At 39.7% G+C, this 19,825-nt stretch overlaps 1 protein-coding gene across 2 annotated transcripts in view; it reads right to left on the bottom strand.

Moving 5' to 3' along the window:
- The window catches only part of cyth3b (cytohesin 3b), a 35,647-nt gene that overhangs the window by 11,727 nt on the left and 4,095 nt on the right, over window positions 1-19,825 (bottom strand). The window contains exons 1-7 of one of the 2 annotated variants that reach the window (XM_058048975.2): window positions 8,498-8,662; window positions 3,691-3,773; window positions 3,409-3,473; window positions 1,034-1,100; window positions 852-970; window positions 575-655; window positions 386-498 (exon numbers count right to left, since the gene is read on the bottom strand). In XM_058048975.2, coding sequence (XP_057904958.1) covers window positions 386-498; window positions 575-655; window positions 852-970; window positions 1,034-1,100; window positions 3,409-3,473; window positions 3,691-3,773; window positions 8,498-8,528 — 559 coding nt within the window. In that variant the 5' untranslated portion in view covers window positions 8,529-8,662. Of the gene's footprint in view, window positions 1-385; window positions 499-574; window positions 656-851; window positions 971-1,033; window positions 1,101-3,408; window positions 3,474-3,690; window positions 3,774-8,497; window positions 8,663-19,825 lie in introns of those variants that run through there. The other variant, XM_058048976.2, reaches the window with a different exon arrangement.

Raw genomic sequence — 19,825 nt, 5'->3', positions numbered from 1 at the left:
CCCTCTGCAGGCTAACCACCTCAATCAATCCGTACTGTCATTTACGACCCCATGTGCTCGCCGGCGCTCTGACATGGCCAATAACTAAAGTCTGGTGCAGCGACGCATCAATATTCATGATACATCAGCATGTCACCTGCGTCCCCCCGTGAGTTTCCCCTCATGTCAAGACAGGAGGAGACGAGGGATGGGAACTCCTGACTATTATTGAACATGGAGGAATTTATTTATAGCCGCTGGAGACATGAATGCTAATGAGGAAAAATTATATTTCCTTGTGTCACTGCTGAGAAACTGAGAACAGGAGGATCACAGCACATCATAGAATTCTCCAGAAGCACAGGGATGACATTGTGTGTGTGTGTGTGTGTGTGTGTGTGTGTACCTGTGGACTGGAAGACGCCAGGATTGCATTGGCAGTACCTGGAAGCAAACGCCTCCATCATACGATCGATCTTCTGAGCTTCACCAGGAAGTCTGAAGCTCCACAGGAACTGCCTGTAATAATCATTACAGTATATTTAAGTTGGCACATTTCATGATCAAATTCCAATATATCCAATATATAAGTCACCTTAAGGCTTGTACGAGGTTGAGGTCCGCAAACTCGTGCAGCTCCACAAACGCCTGCAGGACCTTGATGTTGAAGTCGTCCCTAGGAGGGGAGACGAGCGTCCATGTTGACAAACTTCTCATTCAAAAATAGAGACAACTTATTCACTTATTTGGGTTGTAAAGCGCATTTATTGTAGCTGTTCTGCCTCATAAATCCACACAACCAATTTCCCCCGGTGACAGAGCGATGAAGAGAGTGTGAAAAATGGTGGACATGAGAAGTAGTGTAACCTCACCGTTCTCCTAAGTAGTCCCCGATCACCGTCTTGTTAAGCCCTTCGCCTTTGTAGAGGAACTGCGCGATGTCCTCTGGGGTGTTTTGCAGAAGATCGTTTTCCAGGAGGAATTGGATCCCCTGTAAATACAACATTTACACAAACAAAAGGTTCCAAAAGGGATTTTAAGGGTGGCTCCTGACCTTTTTGGGGTCCATGTTGAACTTCTTCCTCCCCATGGCGATCTGTTTGTTTCTTTGTGTGGTTTTGCTGCATAGAAACGCACAGAAACATCTATCAGGTGACAGTTAAGTGCTTGCCGTTGATAGCCCACAGGTCACCTGACCCTCCTGGTCAACATAATAATGTTTGTTTTAGTGATTTAGTTATTGGTTGTCGCTGTTGCATGAGCACCTTGGTGCAGGTTCCCCCCTGATTGCTAGGCGCTAAATGAGTCCAAACCTCTTTGGCCCATTGCAACTGGGACACACCACCTCGCTCCACCTCAGCAACCAATCAAATGAAAGCCTAGGAAACCAGGCGGCTAGCTAATGTTTAGTCTGGGGGGGATTAACACACACACACACACAATTCTTACTATGCAAATATGAAAAGAAAACCAAACTAATATTCATTCATTCATTCATTCATTTTCTACCGCTTATCCTCACAAAGGTCGCTGGGGTGCTGGAGCCTATCCCAGCTGTCTTCAGGCAAGAGGCGGGGTACACCCTGGACTGGTCGCCAGCCAATCACAGGGCACATATAGACAAACAACATTCACACTCACATTCATACCTATGGACAATTTGGAGTCGCCAATTAACCTAGCATGTTTTTGGAATGTGGGAGGAAACCGGAGTACCCGGAGAAAACTCATGCATGCACGGGGAGAACACAGAATAATAACAATCAATACGATTCAAATTAAATTAATAAATTAAAAGCCAAAAACCTTTAAAAAATCTTAAAATTAAAACATTAAAAAAAGTAAAAATTAATCTAAAATAAAAATAAATAAAATAAAAAAAAATCCTAGAAATAAATGTTTTTTAAGGACAAAAATAGCATTCAGAAACTTGTATAAATCTAAAAGGCAAACTACCCACTGAAAAGAACCAGCCCTGTATATATATAGTGAATGTACACAAAAAAGTGCTTTAATTAAAATAAAATATTTCATAACCACTCGTCCACCGTGCAGCCCCACCAAACTAATATAAAACATTTTATTCATAAATTTCTGTTTATTATTGAATAGTACAATAGTAACATCGCGGTTCAAATTTAGTGGTTGTCCCTTACAAATACGGCCTGTTATTAGTAAAAAAAATATGCATATGGAAATTGGCCTAAATTCAGCATTTTCAAGCACAAAAATAACAAAAAGATGCATTTAATTCTTTTTTATAATTATAATGGTCACTAGGTGTCACTAATGGTCGCTGAGACACACAAGCATCAGACTTGATTGATATTTATGTCTCTGATTATGTCTGCAATATTGGGTATTATTTTTGAAATATCAATTTCTTTTCAGCACAATATCAAAAACAAACATAACGTTCATATCGATATAGACTGGATTTGATGTGTTTCAAGATGGCGCCGCCCGAGTGCAAGCTAGTTATTGTAGCTTTATATCTTCTGTGACGTTGTTAGTGTTTAATAGTGCTTTATTTATTGTATGTAGTGTATTTATTTATGTATTTATTATTGTTTTTTGGTGCCATACCAACCCCTTAAGCCAGTGTGGAGCTATGGATGTTCATCTTGTTACATTAGTAGCTTGCCGCTTGCTCCATAGTTTACACTCGGGAGCAGCGGTTGGCTTTGAGCACCCCTTTGCTACGCCAAGATCCCCGCAGAGATACAAAGGAGGAGAGGCTGCACAGTGGGAGTGAACAGCAAAAAAGACGGCATAAAAGGTTGTTGTATAAATATGGTATCAACCATGTTTACCATCTGTCATCATGGGGAACATGAGATGGAAGTGCTAACGCTGCTAACCCGGCTGCAGAGACTACCATGAGTGTGCCACTGTTGCGGTGAGGATTGAACAGTATATTTACCTTTTTCTATATTTATTTAAAAAGTGAATATAAAAATATATTAAAAAGCTATATAATATATATATATATAATAAATAATAATATATTTTTAAAATAAAATAAAATAAAATATGAATATACCATTTTACGTCAGCGGCTATTTTTTAATAAGATTCTTTACATTTTAATAAAACTTTGCACATATATTTGGCTATTTTTGACACTCTAAATCAGGGGTTTCAAACATGCGGCCCACAGGGTAATCGCAGCCCATACTTTGTGGCCCCCTGCTTGACATCAAAGTTTAGTGCACACTGTCACACAGAGAAACTTTTTACAAAACAAGTTTTGCAAGACATGCTGGGAAGTCAGAAACACTCCCATCAACGGGAATGATGCCAGTATTATTCTTCCATTGGCTCAGCCATTGTTAACAGAATATAAATGAAACATTCTACTCTATATGATTACACATACAAGCTATTTATAGGTTAGGTAAGGTTCATAGGTAAGTAACCGTAACTCACCTCTCCCCTACACAGGTTAACTGCTCGATTTCCGTCATTACCTCGGCTATCTCGAACTTCAGCCGCTGCAGAAAGAAAGAAAAGAGCTTATCATATCCATGCAATGATTTTAAATCTAATACAAAAAAAGAACAACTCACATTTAATAAATAGCGCTGAGAAAACATCACCAATATTGCATTGACTGTAGCTGCTGTGCAATAGCCAACAATAATATTAGCATGATATTATATCGGACTCCGCCGAAACTAAATAACACCTCATCATGGGACCGTTACTCACTTCAATATCATCCAGCAGCTCCTTTTTCCTGCGTCGGATGTTACACAGCTCATCTCGTTCCTCCCCCGACAGGTCTTCAGGTACTGGAATGCAAAGAGAGAGAGAAAAGGGGGTGAGGAGGAAAATAAAAAAAGAACCGAATGAATTGCCATCAGCCGGTCGGATTCACAGGGATTAAGCTTTGGGAGCTGCATATCTACTCAATGAAGCCAAAAACACTCCTGACCTAAATTAAAACCAGACAAAAATGGCACTACTCACTATATTACCTCTTGACAGTACGTACATTCTAAAATGTCCCCGGTGAGGGGGTGACACAAGCCGGAGCGTCTGACTTGGCCTTACCAGCTCAAATATTATCTTTGATAGACCTGTTGTTGACTAATTAACATTGCAGGGAGCTGCAACAAAACAAACACGGCAAAGGTTTTACATATTCCATCCCCGGGGAAACCTAGTTATCATAACTTAATATACACTTAGGCTGAATCACAATTCTACCCCTTATCCATCGTTTTTGCGCGTTCACAAGAATCAAATGGTGTCCCAATTCTCCTTAAACCGAGGGGGAAGTGCTTATCATGCTGTGACAACATTTCAAAGACAAGTTTTTAGTATTCTGGTCACAAGATGTCAGTAATATTATATAAATTACATTATATTACATTACAGTACCGATTATGTCATTGTATGGTCATATCACCTCGTATTTCGGTATGTGATAAAAATAAAAATAAAAATAAAAATAAAAATAAAAATAAAAATAAAAATAAAAATAAAAATAAAAATAAAAATAAAAATGGAGAGCGGGAAGTGAACAAATGTAACAGTTACTGATTGTAAAAATAAAAATAAAAATAAAAATAAAAATAAAAATAAAAATAAAAATAAAAATAAAAATAAAAAAGGAGAGCAGGAAGTGAACAAATGTAACAGTTACTGATTGTAACAAATAAAAATAAAAATAAAAATGGAGAGCGGGAAGTGAACAAATGTAACAGTTACTGATTGTAAAAATAAAAATAAAAATAAAAATAAAAATAAAAATAAAAAAGGAGAGCAGGAAGTGAACAAATGTAACAGTTACTGATTGTAACAAATAAAAATAAAAATAAAAATAAAAATAAAAATAAAAATAAAAATAAAAATAAAAATAAAAATAAAAATAAAAATAAAAATAAAAATAAAAATAAAAATAAAAATAAAAATAAAAATAAAAATAAAAATAAAAATAAAAATGGAGAGCGGGAAGTGAACAAATGTAACAGTTACTGATTGTAAAAATAAAAATAAAAATAAAAATAAAAATAAAAATAAAAATAAAAATAAAAAAGGAGAGCAGGAAGTGAACAAATGTAACAGTTACTGATTGTAACAAATAAAAATAAAAATAAAAATGGAGAGCGGGAAGTGAACAAATGTAACAGTTACTGATTGTAAAAATAAAAATAAAAATAAAAATAAAAATAAAAAAGGAGAGCAGGAAGTGAACAAATGTAACAGTTACTGATTGTAACAAATAAAAATAAAAATAAAAATAAAAATAAAAATAAAAATAAAAATAAAAATAAAAATAAAAATAAAAATAAAAATAAAAATAAAAATAAAAATAAAAATAAAAATAAATTAGGAGAGCGGGATGTGAACAAATGTAACAGTTACTGATTGTAAAAATAAAAATAAAAATAAGAAAGCGGGAAGGCAGGAAGTGAACAAATGTCACAATTAATAATTGTAAAACTACCAGATGGAGGGGTAGGATTTAATAAGCTTTGCTTCTTCCTACTCCTTTTGGACATGTGGAACTGTGAACTTATTATGGGATGCACTCAATTGTAATCTGATGCATGTTCAAATGAAATAAAACCATTACCATTACATATAAGCAGCCATGTCTGGCATAATGGAGCGGAGAAAAAAAAAGTTCTATTCCGTGTGGAAGTGGTACTTTTGGGCTTTTTGTCCTTCTTCCCCACTCCATTTGAAACACTTTAAGTTTACAATAACTCAATTTGAGAGACAAACTAGTTAGCTCGGTATGCTAGTGGCGGCCGTTTCTTATGTCCCTGCAGTTAATACTGTAGCATGTGCAATGTGGTAAGTTTAAACAGTAAGCTTTCATTTTGAGGCTTATTATTTTACTTTCACTTTACTCAGTCAGATGTGGTACTTATCCATCATTTAATGGTGCCACGGCAACCTACACTGCAGACCCCTGAGAGGACACACAGACACACACACACACACACTCCTCCCCCTGTACACACATCAGAAAACAGCAATCCAGTCGCGAGTGAGCTGACAGGAAGTAGGTCATTTTCACATGGAGTTATACCAGATTGCACCTCTCCTGTGCTTTCTCTTCCTCACACACACACACACACACACACACACATATACAGATATATATATATATATATATATATATATATATATATAATTTCCAGCTCAGTCCACCCCCCACCCCAGCACAAAGTGGGGGTGAGAGCTGATTGAAAACCCCCAACTGAATCATCCGCTTAAGCAGCTTTGCACTTCACACACACACACACACACACTTTCCCCTCCATTGTTGTTAAGTGGAAATAATGGAAGTGCATTCTTGTATCTGATAGGATCTCAATCATAACCACCTCCAATTTTACCCAAAGACCACCAACGACAGCAGTCAAGAAAGCAGGGGGTGCGATGTGATCTTCAGACACACACACCCACACTCTAATAGGGTGAAAGCAGGCTAAACTGGGTACTGCAGCGGCAACTCCTCTCAACGTTACCATATAGTGAGATATTGATGTACAATGACATGTACATTATATTAATGTTGCATATTTTGTATGACTCCACCCTCGGCCATCTCTGTGTGGAGTTTGCATGTTCTCCCGGTGCATGCGTGGGTTTTCTCCGGGTACACCAGTTTCCTCCCACATTCCAAAAACATGCTAGGTTAATTGGCGACTCCAAATTGTCCATAGGTATGAATGTGAGTGTGAATGGTTGTCTATATGTGCCCTGTGATTGGCTGGCGACCAGTCCAGGGTGTACCCCGCCTCTCGCCCAAAGACAGCTGGGATAGGCTCCAGCACCCCCGCGACTCTCGTGAGGAAAAGCGTTAGAAAATGAATTAATTAATTACTTAATTTTGTGTGACACAAACCAAAATTATCAGTTTTAACTCATCTCATCATCTCACCCCCTCCAAAGAAACCCACTGCCACAGCAGACCTGTGGGAAGCTTTGATTCCTATGTCCCAAATTGCCAAAATAGCTACAATACAGTCAAATCTGCTGGTAGCAGTGCTAAGACATAAAAGTCGTTCCATATCGTTTGCACAGTCCAAATAATTCCAAGCTTTATCATACTTTTATTGTAAACAGAGCAACTTCAGAGGCTGAAAAAGCTCAACAAATGCTATATATAGACGTAATGCATTAAACGTTACTTTACAGGAGTGTACGCATGCATTTAAAGTTATAACAGACATATTACACATTTTGCATAAGTCCCTGAATGAAGCATGCACATAGATTACCAATGTAATACCGCTCTGTCTTTTCACATCACGACTTGGGGGCTCTAGCAATAATCAATACACCATTAGCACCGTCCTGGTAACATCACTTACAATATATTGCCCTTATTGGATGATATTTGCAATACAGATATCGTTAAAGTTTTATAATTACAGTGGAACCTTGGTTAGTGTGTTTTTAGTTAACATAATAAAATTATGTTAAAAATTGTGTTACCATTTTTGGTGCTCTGGAACTTTACATTATTTCTTATGGAAAAAATGTATTTGGTTAGCGTCCTTTTGGGGTTAGAGTCGGACTTTCTGGAACACCAAGGCTGTACTGTACTTGCCCTTGCAAAAACACTGCTTGATGCCAACCATGTTTTTCAACCAATCTTGCTCAAGTTTTACACTCACGTACTTGTCAGTACCCTAAAAATGAGTACTAAATTTGGCGGTGATTCGGCAAAACACCCTAAAAGCTCATTGAGCTGTGTGAAGTCAATGCAACTAGAAAGGTTTAATAACAGCGTCACCATGTCAGAAAATAAGAGCGCAGTCAACCCGGTCGGTGTGCATGTTTTGGCAAACGTTCACCCTGTTGCGTGCAGCAGTTGAACAGAAGAACAAACAAATACACACATCATGTGGAAAACAATTCAAAAATGATCTTTTTTTGCTACCTAAATTGATTTTTATTATTGGCTGTATGTGACCTTAAGTCCTTTATGAGGTTCCAAAAAGTGTCAAAAGCGTCTTTTCCGTATATACAGTCAGACGCTGTCTTTTAATCTGTTTTATTAGCTGTATAAAAAGCTGTTGTAAAATCTTACGACCGAGTTACAAATAACACACGTTCAAGTCGGCCATAAGCCTCAGAAAGAGGAAGACGAGGATGACATGCAAATTGTTCACGCTACTGATAATAGGGGATGAATTTCATGCACACAAACAGCATAAACTTATGAGTTTCCATGCATGAGGGAAAAAAAAACTGTTCCCTGGGTGACAAAACAGCAGTGCTTCCTGATTTTGGGGCAGCTTTGCAGCAGGACAATACACGGACAGGCGTTAGCTTTGATTGGGAATACTGGGCAGGTCCTTCCGTAGCAATGGTAACAGCGTAAACACCAGGCACAGGGGGATCGTTTGGGAACACTTACACAAGCGCATGACAAATTCAGAGATCTCTGGTGCAAATACTTGCAACCCTCCCGGGTGGGGAATGATGCAAAACGGCAGTCAGAGGATATCATAGAGAGGAACGCCTACTTATGGATAAAAATACATACCGCATCGCCTCTTCCACTCAACAGGTTGCATGATGACTGGCCTGCCATGAGAAAGTGCAACTTATCCCCATGAAAACGCCAATTCTCCTACATACAAAGTACACTAAAACTCATTCCGCTGTTTAAACACACAACACACTGCCAGACGTTTTGACAGCAATGGCCAACATTCCTCCAAAAGCAACAGGACGGTCGGGATAAACCGGTTCCCACTTGTCATGTCATTTGCAAGCTAGCCTCCGTCTTTCAGTTAACAGGCACATGTTGCTCAGGAACACACCAGACAGCCCAGATAAGGCACAGTAGAACCTTGATTAGTGTCACTATCCAAGGTGTGCTTATAAAATGTACTTCTGCCACCTTGTGGCTGTTTTTACTGCTTAAAACTGCACCAAACATGATCTTCTTCTATTGTGTAGTTGTGTCATCACCTCTTTTTTAACATGTTTATTGAATAATTGTGCACTATTACAAGTAGAACATATGTAGTACATATTTTTATGAGCATTTTTGAGTTCCCAAAATATTTTCAATTTGCTTTTAGTGTGAATTTAGCTTCTTGTTAGTCCAACTAACTCACTTTTAGACTAGGCTGCACTCGATGAGGAACCATCTCGGCACTTTTCGGGGAGTTCTTCAACTTTTTTACCTCTTTATGACGGACTATCTTAGTAATAACTTCTTATGAAATCCAATTCCCACATGACTTCACTTGTAGTCTGGCTCGAAATACGGTTCTTTGACCCACAACCAGTGTTATGCAAGGTGATGGCTATCAATATTAACTGGCGGGTGGAATGACAATAAAGGGAGTCTATGTCTATATTATTATTATTATTTATTAATTAATTAATTACTATTTATAATTATTAATAATTATAATACAACTCTGGTCTCCTCCCACATTCCAAAAACATGCTAGGTTAATTGGCGATTCCAAATTGTCCATAGGTATGAATGTGAGTGTGAATGGTTGTTTGTCTATATGTGCCCTGTGATTGGCTGGCGACCAGTCCATGGTGTACCCCGCCTCTCGCCCGAAAACAGCTGGGATAGGCTCCAGCATCCCCCGCGACCCTCGTGAGGAAAAGCGGTAGAAAATCAATGAATGAATAATAATAAATTATTATTATTAATTATATGACTTCTACAGTACAATGGTTTGCCTTATGATCTTTTCCATCCATGATTGGTCAATAGGTTGAGAGCGATTACAAGCCAGATACCGTTCCCTTCATCAGCATAAGAACAGTTAGCACAAAAGGGTACGCTGCTAAGTGTATGTGTTTTACCTTGTGTATCATTTCCTTCTTACATGTTTTGTTACCTCGTTGTGCAAGCTGATGAAGGATCAGGCCATCTGTCAGAGTGCCATCTGGTGAGCTTTCTTATCACTTTGTCTCCATGCTGCACAGACTTTCTCATCCTGCTTGGGTGATTTTTTTTAAGTCCATTTAACAAAAAAAAAGGGCTATAGGATTTGTTGATCTACAGTATGTTAATGCTGTATTCTTTTGTCATGGTCTCATTATAATTCCTAGATTATTATTAATGATTAAATGTGTAATTGAAGCAACTACAATGAATCAGAGTGCACTACTTGGATGCAGCCAGCAGAGGCACTGTTGAGTCACACTAAGTAAATCCAGCACTGAGCAATATTCATTCATTCATTTTCTACCGCTTATCCTCACAAGGGTGGCAAGGGATGCTGGAGCCTATCCCAGCTGTCTTCAGGCGATAGGCAGGGTACACCCTGGACCAGTCGCCAGCCAATCACAGGGCACATATAGACAAACAACCATTCACACTCACATTCATACCTATGGACAATTTGGAGACGCCAATTAACCTAGCATGTTTTTTTGGAATTTGGGTAGAAGCCGGAGTCCTCGGAGAAAACCCAGAAAACTCCACACAGAGATGGCCGAGGGTGGAATTGAACTCTGTTCTCCTAGCTGTGAGGCCTGCGTGCTAAATACACTGCAGGTTGGAGCCTTCAATGTATACATGTTCGAAAGTTTCAACACCAAATTGATAAAAAAGATACCATAACAAAAGGTGCAAAGTGCAGGTTTTTAATGTACTATAAATAATTAATTAATAATTAATTTACCACCCTCAATTCATCCTGATTTTGCATTGCATTTTTAACTATTTTTTTTTTACTTGTACGGCAGCACAATTAATAAATGTGTACCAGAAACAGGAATAACCTGCACTGTCCAGAATCCGAGTATTTCTTTCACTGTCACTCTGGTTGAATCGTTCTGGATCTTATTCTAAAAGAACCAATATCATCCTTGAATAGTATCAGCAACCAGGAATCGTGATCCGAATGGAAAAATTGATGGGTAAAATTCCCCCAAAAAGTGCTTGACACTCTCTTAATAAACTGCTCTACTCCATCATCAACAAAACATCATAATAGCCGTGAAAGAGTCGACTTTATCAGTCCACCAGAAAGTCCTCTGTGACTCACTCAGGAAATAACTGGAGCGTCTCACACGGCCCACGGTCTAAGACGGAGTTGTGAGCGGTCAAACAGAACCTGCACGTGTTTTGAGTCAGAGCCTCGACTCTGGGAAGATGGTCACGCTGCCAAGTAAGAGGAAGGTCTGGTCTCCGATTTCCCCGGATTGTTTGTGCTCTTTATTTAGCCTCCGATTTTCAACATGAAGAGAACATTGGTCCATTCTGTCGATAACCAATTTGATTAACATTTCCCTCGGATCAATTTGCCGTTGGGAGTCAAGTGACCTGAAGGCAACACTTAAAACAATCCTGTGGCTAAGCATCGATACGCTGCTTAGAAAAGAACATTCATTCATTTTCTAACGCTTTTCCTCACAAGGGTCGCGGGGGGTGCTGGAGCCTATCCCAGCTGTCTTCGGACGAGAGGCGGGGTACACCCTGGACTGGTTGCCAGCCAATCACAGGGCACATATGTATAGACAAACAACCATTCACACTCACATTCATACCTATGGACAATTTGGAGTCGCCAATTAACCTAGCATGTTTTTGGAATGTGGGAGGAAACCGGTGTACCCGGAAAAAAACATGCGTGCACGGGGAGAACATGCAAACTCCACACAGAGATGGCCGAGGGTGGAATTGAACCCTTGTCTCCTAGCTATGAGGTCAAACCACTCGACCGCCGTGCAGCCCAGAAAAGAACAGCTTCACATTAATAGCCAATAGGTATAATGTAACAGTACATGTATTCCTAATTGGATTTTTCATTCCCACATGGAACATATTGACAGGAACTCAAAGTGCCTCATGATATAGTCAAGCGTCTACTTCCTAAACAAATAGTGCAGTTCTGCCAACGGTTCTTTAAGAAGTCCTTAAAGCTGCGTACACAAAAGCTAAGCAATTTTATATGTTTTGCATTTTGTTGTTGTACTCGTACATTTACTTTAAAACCAAAGTACATACTGAACCGTGATGATGGGGCGTCCTAATAGCATGCAATCTAAGACTAGTGACTAGTCCGCGTCCTTGGTAGGTGTCTTGAATGTCATGACTGGATTATCAATCATATCTGATCATCATCTGCCGGAGGAATAGCGGCACTGAAGCAGTGACTTATGGGGCGAGAGGACAGGTATAGAAAGTATGCAGCACATGTGTGTGTGTGTGTGTGTGTGTACTTTAGACCCTGAGTTGAGATGCAGCCTCCTTTATTTATTGCTGCATTGATGGAGATGGTCACCATGACCAAACATATAGCAAGGCCCCTTCTGGTTTATAAAAAATCTCGATCATACAGTATATACAATATTTCCCAACACTCCAAAAGTGAAAGCATCCGACCTCTAACCTTTAATCCACTAGCTGTCATCCACTCCCCTCCACACTTGATCTCATCCATTTGTCTGCACAGCCCACACTAATCCGCCTGTGCATAATGTTATGCACATTATGCACACACACACACGATCGCACATTCCTGTACACAAGCATGCCTCCACAAGTGAGATAGCGAGATAAAAAAAACGAGTATACACAGCCACAATCGTGCTAAATCAAGCATCCGCTTACTGAACCGTTGTATGGTAACCCATTCATACAGTATGTACAGTATCCTCCCCAATCACATATCAGGAGGTCCTCAGTTTTTCCTACCCTGAATTGTAAGTCAAATTTAATGTAAAGCATATTGAAATGAACAGTTAAGTCACTTACACCTTATATCATGGGTGGGCAAATATTTTGACTTGCGGGCCGCATTGAGTTAACAAAATTGTCCGGGGGGTCAGAAAATATATTTAACACACACACACACACACTATTTCATGTTTATAATTTTCCTTGAATTGATTGATTAATTCATTTGTTCGTTCATGCAAACTCCACACAGAGATGGCCGAAGAGGGAATCGAACCCGGGTCTCCTAGTTGTGTGGCCTGCATGCTAACCACTGAAACACCGTGCAGCCCACATAATAAATATTCATTCATTCATTTTCTACCGCTTATCCTCACAAGGGTCGCACGGATGCTGGAACCTATCCCAGCTGTCTTCGGGCAAGAGGCGGGGTACACCCTGGACTGGTCGCCAGCCAATCACAGGGCACATATAGACAAACAACCATTCACATTCATTCATACCTATGGACGATTTGGAATCGCCAATTAACCTAGCATGTTTTTGGAATGTGGGAGGAAACCGAAGTCCTGGGAGAAAACCCACGCATGCATTTTCCTGTAAAAGTGTTATACTATCAGCTGTATGTTCTCATGTCCTTTTTTTTCAAGTGCACTTTAAACATCAGACACATCAAACTATGTCATTAAATTTTACAGTTTGGTTGTTTTTTTTTTTAAATAAATAAGACATCCAATTTGCAAGTCATGTTTTCACAGTTTGTATGTTAAAAGTTGAAATACTCAGAAAGAAACTAGCGGGCCGGACCAAACACTTGGTGGGCCACATGTGGCCCCCGTGCCATAGTTTGCCCACCCCTGCCTTAAAATAGAACTAAATCGAACAATTAAATGAAACAGTAATAAATAAAGAAGATGCTCCATGATAATGAGCCACCTGGCATGTGGAGTTTTTTTTTTTTTTTTTAGAGTTTTGGGATTTCCCACTGTCTTTGAAGGTGACAGGCTGATTCCTGGGCTGCTTTAGCATGGCTGCAGCTGACAGTAGCTTGTTCATTCATTCATTTTCTACCACTTATCCTCACAAGGGTCGCACGGGGTGCTGGAGCCTATCCCAGCTGAGAGGCGGGGTGCAACCTAGACTGGTCGCCAGCCAATCACAGGGCACATATAGACAAACAATCATTCACACTCACAATTAGCATGTTTTTGGAATGTGGGAGGAAACCAGAGTCCCCGGAGAAAACCCATGCATGCACGGGAAGAACATGCAAACTCCACATAAAGATGGCCGAGGGTGGAATTGAACTCAGGTCTCCTCACTGTGAGGTTTGCACGCTAACCACTCGCCACCGTGCAGCCCGACAGTAGCTTGATTTGGATTTGCAATTAAAATACATAAGTGCTTGGTTAGTGTGGCTGTACATAGTGTATTCTTCCACTGCCGGCACTGGAGAGTGACAATACACTACTGTAAAGAATATCAAGGTTTACTTGCTATAGTACTGTCCCTTAGGACGATACTGTATGTGAGGGGTGTACTCACTTTAGTGAGATACATATATCCCATACACAGGCTGCTCAGATGGCCCTCCTGCTGTGACACCAGGATCCCCCCGCTGTCCTACCGAGTGCTACAGAGAGACTTCAAGACTGCAACAGCCGCCTTCTTCACAGCACCAGCAGCGCCGTCACTGCTTATCCTCTCGCCGCATGAAAGGAGAATGAATTTTGCATGATGCGGCAGCAGCAGCAGCATACAGCTATGGGGGTAGAAACATGCACATGGTGCAAAAAATAAAAAAAAAAATTTAAAAAATACGGCAAAAGATGTGCTGAGAGATGTCAATGAGTTGAATGACTCACTGACTCCCACCCCTATGAGCAATTCACAGAGTGTTACAAATCCTTTCTGTGGCAGCAAAGTGGCTAGAGGCCCAGTGATGGGGGGGGCTGCAAGACGCTGGAGGCTGGCCAGCACACACACACATACACACAGGTTGGAAGAAGACACAGCACAGCAGAGATAACAGATGAATACACACTTGGTTTTGCTTTTCAAATTCAGAGGCATGCTGGGAGCCATCAAACACTTGCAAAAATGCTATCAGAAGAAATTAGTGTTAAAGCTTACCCTCCAGGTAAATGCTTGTTTTTTTAATAAAAGAAACTAAACTGGTTCTGGATGATTGCCTCATGTATTTTTTGTGATATTGCAGAAAACATATTATTCATTTATTCATTTTCTACTGCTTATCCTCAGGAGAGTCGCAGGGGTTGGGAGCCTATCCCAGCTGTCTTCAGGCGAGAGGCGGGGTAAACCCTGGACTGGTCGCCAGCCAATCACAGGGCACATATAGACAAACAACCATTCACACTCACATTCATACCTATGGACAATTTGGAGTCGCCAATTAACCTAGCATGTTTTTGGAATGTGGGAGGAAACCGGAGTACCCGGAGAAAACCCACGCATGCATGAGGAGAACATGCAAACTCCACACAGAGATGGCCCAGGGTGGAATTGAACTCGGGTCTCCTAGTTGTGAGGCCTGCATGCAAACCACTCAGTCCGCCGTGTAGCCAAAACATATATTATAATATGGAAAATGCAATAAGTTTCCACATAACAGAAAAAATATGCAAATTGTACGTATTTTTGGCCTAAATTTAGCATAAAAGTCAAAATTAACTAAAATACGTACATACAATATAATAAGACATTCAGAAGACGCATATAAAGTGAATGAAATGTAGTATTCTACACTAGTCACTAGGTGTCAGTAATGTTACTGTTATGTTTGCTGAGATACACAAGCACCAGACTTGAAAACTGAAACAACAGCTTTTTTTGCAGGTTTGAGTTATCTCACAACGGGCACAATAAACTCTCATAAAAACGTGTGTTACTGTTGCGGCCATAACCCACGGTAAACTAAAACTCAACTGTGAATCCCTGATGTCACTCCCGGTCTGCTCTTCAGAGCACATTTAGAGCAAAAAAATAAGTCTTATTTATGTCTTAACTTACTTATTTTCTGTTATTGTGTCTACTATTTGCGGTAATAGGAGTGTAAAGGTGACTGTAGGGGTGTTATTTCGTGTTTAGAAGTCTCTCATAATGTTAAAACATGTATTTAAAAAAGGTTGTTACTAATTAGAATTTATATTTACAGAAATTCACTTATCTAGAACCACATAACCACGATAAACGAGGGATTCGTGTATAAATATGTTTTCTTTGAAACCACTATTGGTAACATGGTAGCCAGTGGTGGTGTTCTTCTATTTCTTGACATTTAAGTAAAATAAGTTCATCCAAGACTAGATCTAGATCAGGGGTCTCAAACTCAATTTACCTGGGGGCTACTGGAGCTAGGGTATTTATTAAAAACAGAAAAATATACAAACTTTTTCAGTGCTTTGGTTCCGATTTTCTACAATAAAAGCTCTGATAAAACATTCCACTGTTCTCAAATATCTTAATTTTTATTTTGCTGCACAAAATAACATGATAAAAATAAACAAATCAAGAATAAAGAAAATCAATCAATCAGTAATAAATAAATCTAATAATAATAATAAAAACTTAAGAAACCACATATAGTTGGTGGGTAGACAATTTTTTTTTTTCAGATTAAAATGAACAAAGCATTATTAGAGCCCTGTAGACATGACAAAACACGACTATAGTCACATTTATACTCTTTTTATTTACAACATATTGCGCAACTGCAGGGTCTTGAGACACATGCTAACTCGCAAACTAGAGAGCTAGCGACCTAAACGGTAGCCTCCAAGTTATTTCCTTTAAACTTAAATAGCCAAAACTTACCACTTCCACACGGATAGGGAGGATAACTATTAACAGTTATTTAACCTTTAACATGAACATTAATCAAACGTAATAATTTTTTCCGGGTACATGATACCATACAGCATCCATATCAAACTTGCGCTGGCCGCACTAACATTAAACTTTCATATCAAGGCGGGGGCCTCAAACTAGTGTCCTGCAGGCCACATTTGGCCCACAGGCCGCGTGTTTGAGACCCCTGATCTAGCTGTTAGATGAACTAGATGTTCAGTTTATTTAATCCTACCCCTCTTCCCATCTGTTGCTAGTGAATAGTCAGTGAAACAAAATGCCATAACTTCATCAAAAGCATATCAATCAAAGACAGAGATACCATTTTGGCCCATATAGGCTATAAATCGTACCCCCCTGAGAAGTGATTAATGATCTCTCTGTGGATTCAGATCAGTCCAAAGTGAACAGTGGATTAAGTGGGATTCCAGATGGAGATTTACAGGATGATAATCAGATCCTTGAACTTTTCCTAAGAATGTAACAACATCTGTTTAAAGAAAGCGAAGAAAATAGGTCTGGAGCACCCAATGTTCTGGCAAAAACTCGGGGGATACACCTTCTTCCTGCAGGTCAAACAATCTTTGGCTGCTTACATAAGTGTTCCAACCCTCCCTTTTCCTGTCCACTCGACCCTCTCTTCCTTTCCGTGAACCTGAACGCCCCACCATCATCACCACCATCAGCCACCTACACATCGCTAGTAACTATGAAACCAGTTTGCAACTGGATTTCCAAACGGGGCCGGACGTCTCCACATGACTTCAGACTCATGAGACATTAAGCAGGCTATGCAATGGTCCAATTTGTCTCTTGATCTTTCCACCCAATCTGTCTCACTTGATGGTAAATGCATGTCATTGTTTGTTAGACCGAGAGGAAATTGGATACGTACTTGGTTGAAAAAACATGTGTGCTTTCTCTGTCAGCTGCACCAGACTAAAAACAACACCAGCCGCTCATAAAAAGTCTGAACTAGGTTTTCTTCAAGGGCAAAAAAAAAAAACCCACAGTGGACGTTCAAGTAGCTCTTACTAAATTCAAGCTTATTGTTTACGGAAGTTGTCCAAATGCAGACTTAAATATGGGTCAGTCTGGTGTGATGTCCGATGAACTGTGAGGTTGTCTAATCTGCTGTCGCATTTCTGATATTTGTAAAGCTGAGGTCGACAAGGGTCCTTGGATGTCTGATGCAGTCACAGACGGAAACCAAGTCTGATAGATTTACGCGAGTGGGTTCATTTTAACATGTACAGAAAGGTCTTCTGGGGCAGCAGTGGCTCAGCCTGGAGGACTTGGCTTATAGACCAAAGGGAGGCCTGTAAAAGTCCCATTTATTCATATAACCATCCATTTTCTGTCTTGTTTAACCTGTCCGGGGTCACATGGGAAGCTGGAGCCTATTCCACTCTGGACTGGTAGCCAGTCAATCATAATAGTACCAACACACCAGTTGAGTTTGGTCCTGAAAGAATACTGGGTGCTGTCCAATCTGCATGCCCAGTCCAACCGAGCTAGACTGTACTGATCATGAACATGTCGGATGTCTCCAGAAACTCCAGGTTCAGGATGTCGACAATTCTACCAATCCAGAGTTTTTGGTTCAGGTTCAGGATGTCGACAATTTTACCAATCAAGGGTTTTTGGTTCAGGTTCAGGATGTCGACAATTTTACCAATCAAGGGTTTTTGGTTCAGGTTCAGGATGTCGACAATCTTACCAATCAAGAGTTTTTGGTTCAGGTTCACGATGTCCACAATTTCACCAATCCAGAGTTTTTGGTTCAGGTTCAGGATGTCGACAATTTTACCAATCAAGGGTTTTTGGTTCAGGTTCAGGATGTCGACAATCTTACCAATCAAGAGTTTTTGGTTCAGGTTCACGATGTCCACAATTTCACCAATCCAGAGTTTTTGGTTCAGGTTGTCGACAATTTTACCAATCAAGAGTTTTTGGTTCAGGTTCACGATGTCCACAATTTCACCAATCCAGAGTTTTTGGTTCAGGTTCAGGATGTCGACAATCTTACCAATCAAGAGTTTTTGGTTCAGGTTCACGATGTCCACAATTTCACCAATCAAGAGTTTTTGGTTCAGGTTCAGAATGTCGACAATTTTACCTCTCAAGATTTTTCGGTTCAGGTTCAGGATGTCGACAATTTTACCAATCAGGAATTCTTGGTTCAGGTTCAGGATGTCGACAATTTTACCAATCAAGAGTTTTTGGTTCAGGTTCACGATGTCCACAATTTCACCAATCCAGAGTTTTTGGTTCAGCTTCAGGATGTCGACAATCTTACCAATCAAGAGTTTTTGGTTCAGGTTCACGATGTCCACAATTTCACCAATCAAGAGTTTTTGGTTCAGGTTCAGGATGTCGACATTTTTACCAATCAAGAGTTTTTGGTTCAGGTTCAGGATGTCCACAATTTTACCTCTCAAGATTTTTCGGTTCAGGTTCAGGATGTCGACAATTTTACCAATCAGGAATTCTTGGTTCAGGTTCAGGATGTCGACAATTTTACCTCTCAAGATTTTTCGGTTCAGGTTCAGGATGTTGACAATTTTACCAATCAGGAATTCTTGGTTCAGGTTCAGGATGTCGACATTTTTACCAATCAAGAGTTTTTGGTTCAGGTTCAGAATGTCGACAATTTTACCTCTCAAGATTTTTCGGTTCAGGTTCAGGATGTTGACAATTTTACCAATCAGGAATTCTTGGTTCAGGTTCAGGATGTCGACATTTTTACCAATCAAGAGTTTTTGGTTCAGGTTCAGAATGTCGACAATTTTACCTCTCAAGATTTTTTGGTTCAGGTTCAGGATGTCGACAATTTTACCTCTCAAGATTTTTCGGTTCAGGTTCAGGATGTCGACAATTTTACCAATCAGGAATTCTTGGTTCAGGTTCAGGATGTCGACAATTTCACCAATCAAGAGTTTTTGGTTCAGGATGTCGACAAGTCTACCAATCAAGAATCTTTGGTTCAGGATGTCAACAATTTTACCAATTCTACCATTTTGGGGGGGAATCCGACCCCTCTAATAGGTACCTTTATCAGGGAAAATTTGGGGTTGAGGTCGATTTGTCAAAATCTTGGGTAAATTGTGAAAAAAACTATTTAATTCCGGGTTATTTATAATTCTCAAACCAATCTATAGACTCTAGTAACTCTAGTATTTATTTGCACCAAATTGTCTTTGCTGGTTGAAACAGGTCTTTAGTCCCCAGCTAAAACCTCAATTTCACAGAAACACCCACAGGATCCCCTGCACTTTTCAGTGTTTTCCATCAAAGTGAACCAGTTTATTATGAAAAAAAATGACTTGCCAGAAAAGCACTAAG

The sequence above is a fragment of the Doryrhamphus excisus genome, linkage group LG16, assembly GCF_037039965.1.
Source record: "Doryrhamphus excisus strain RoL-2023G ecotype Guam linkage group LG16, RoL_Dexc_Guam_v1.1, whole genome shotgun sequence".
Classification (NCBI taxonomy): domain Eukaryota; kingdom Metazoa; phylum Chordata; class Actinopteri; order Syngnathiformes; family Syngnathidae; genus Doryrhamphus; species Doryrhamphus excisus.
Note: the sequence above shows the minus strand (reverse complement) of the source record. Positions and strands in the feature narration are given on the sequence as shown.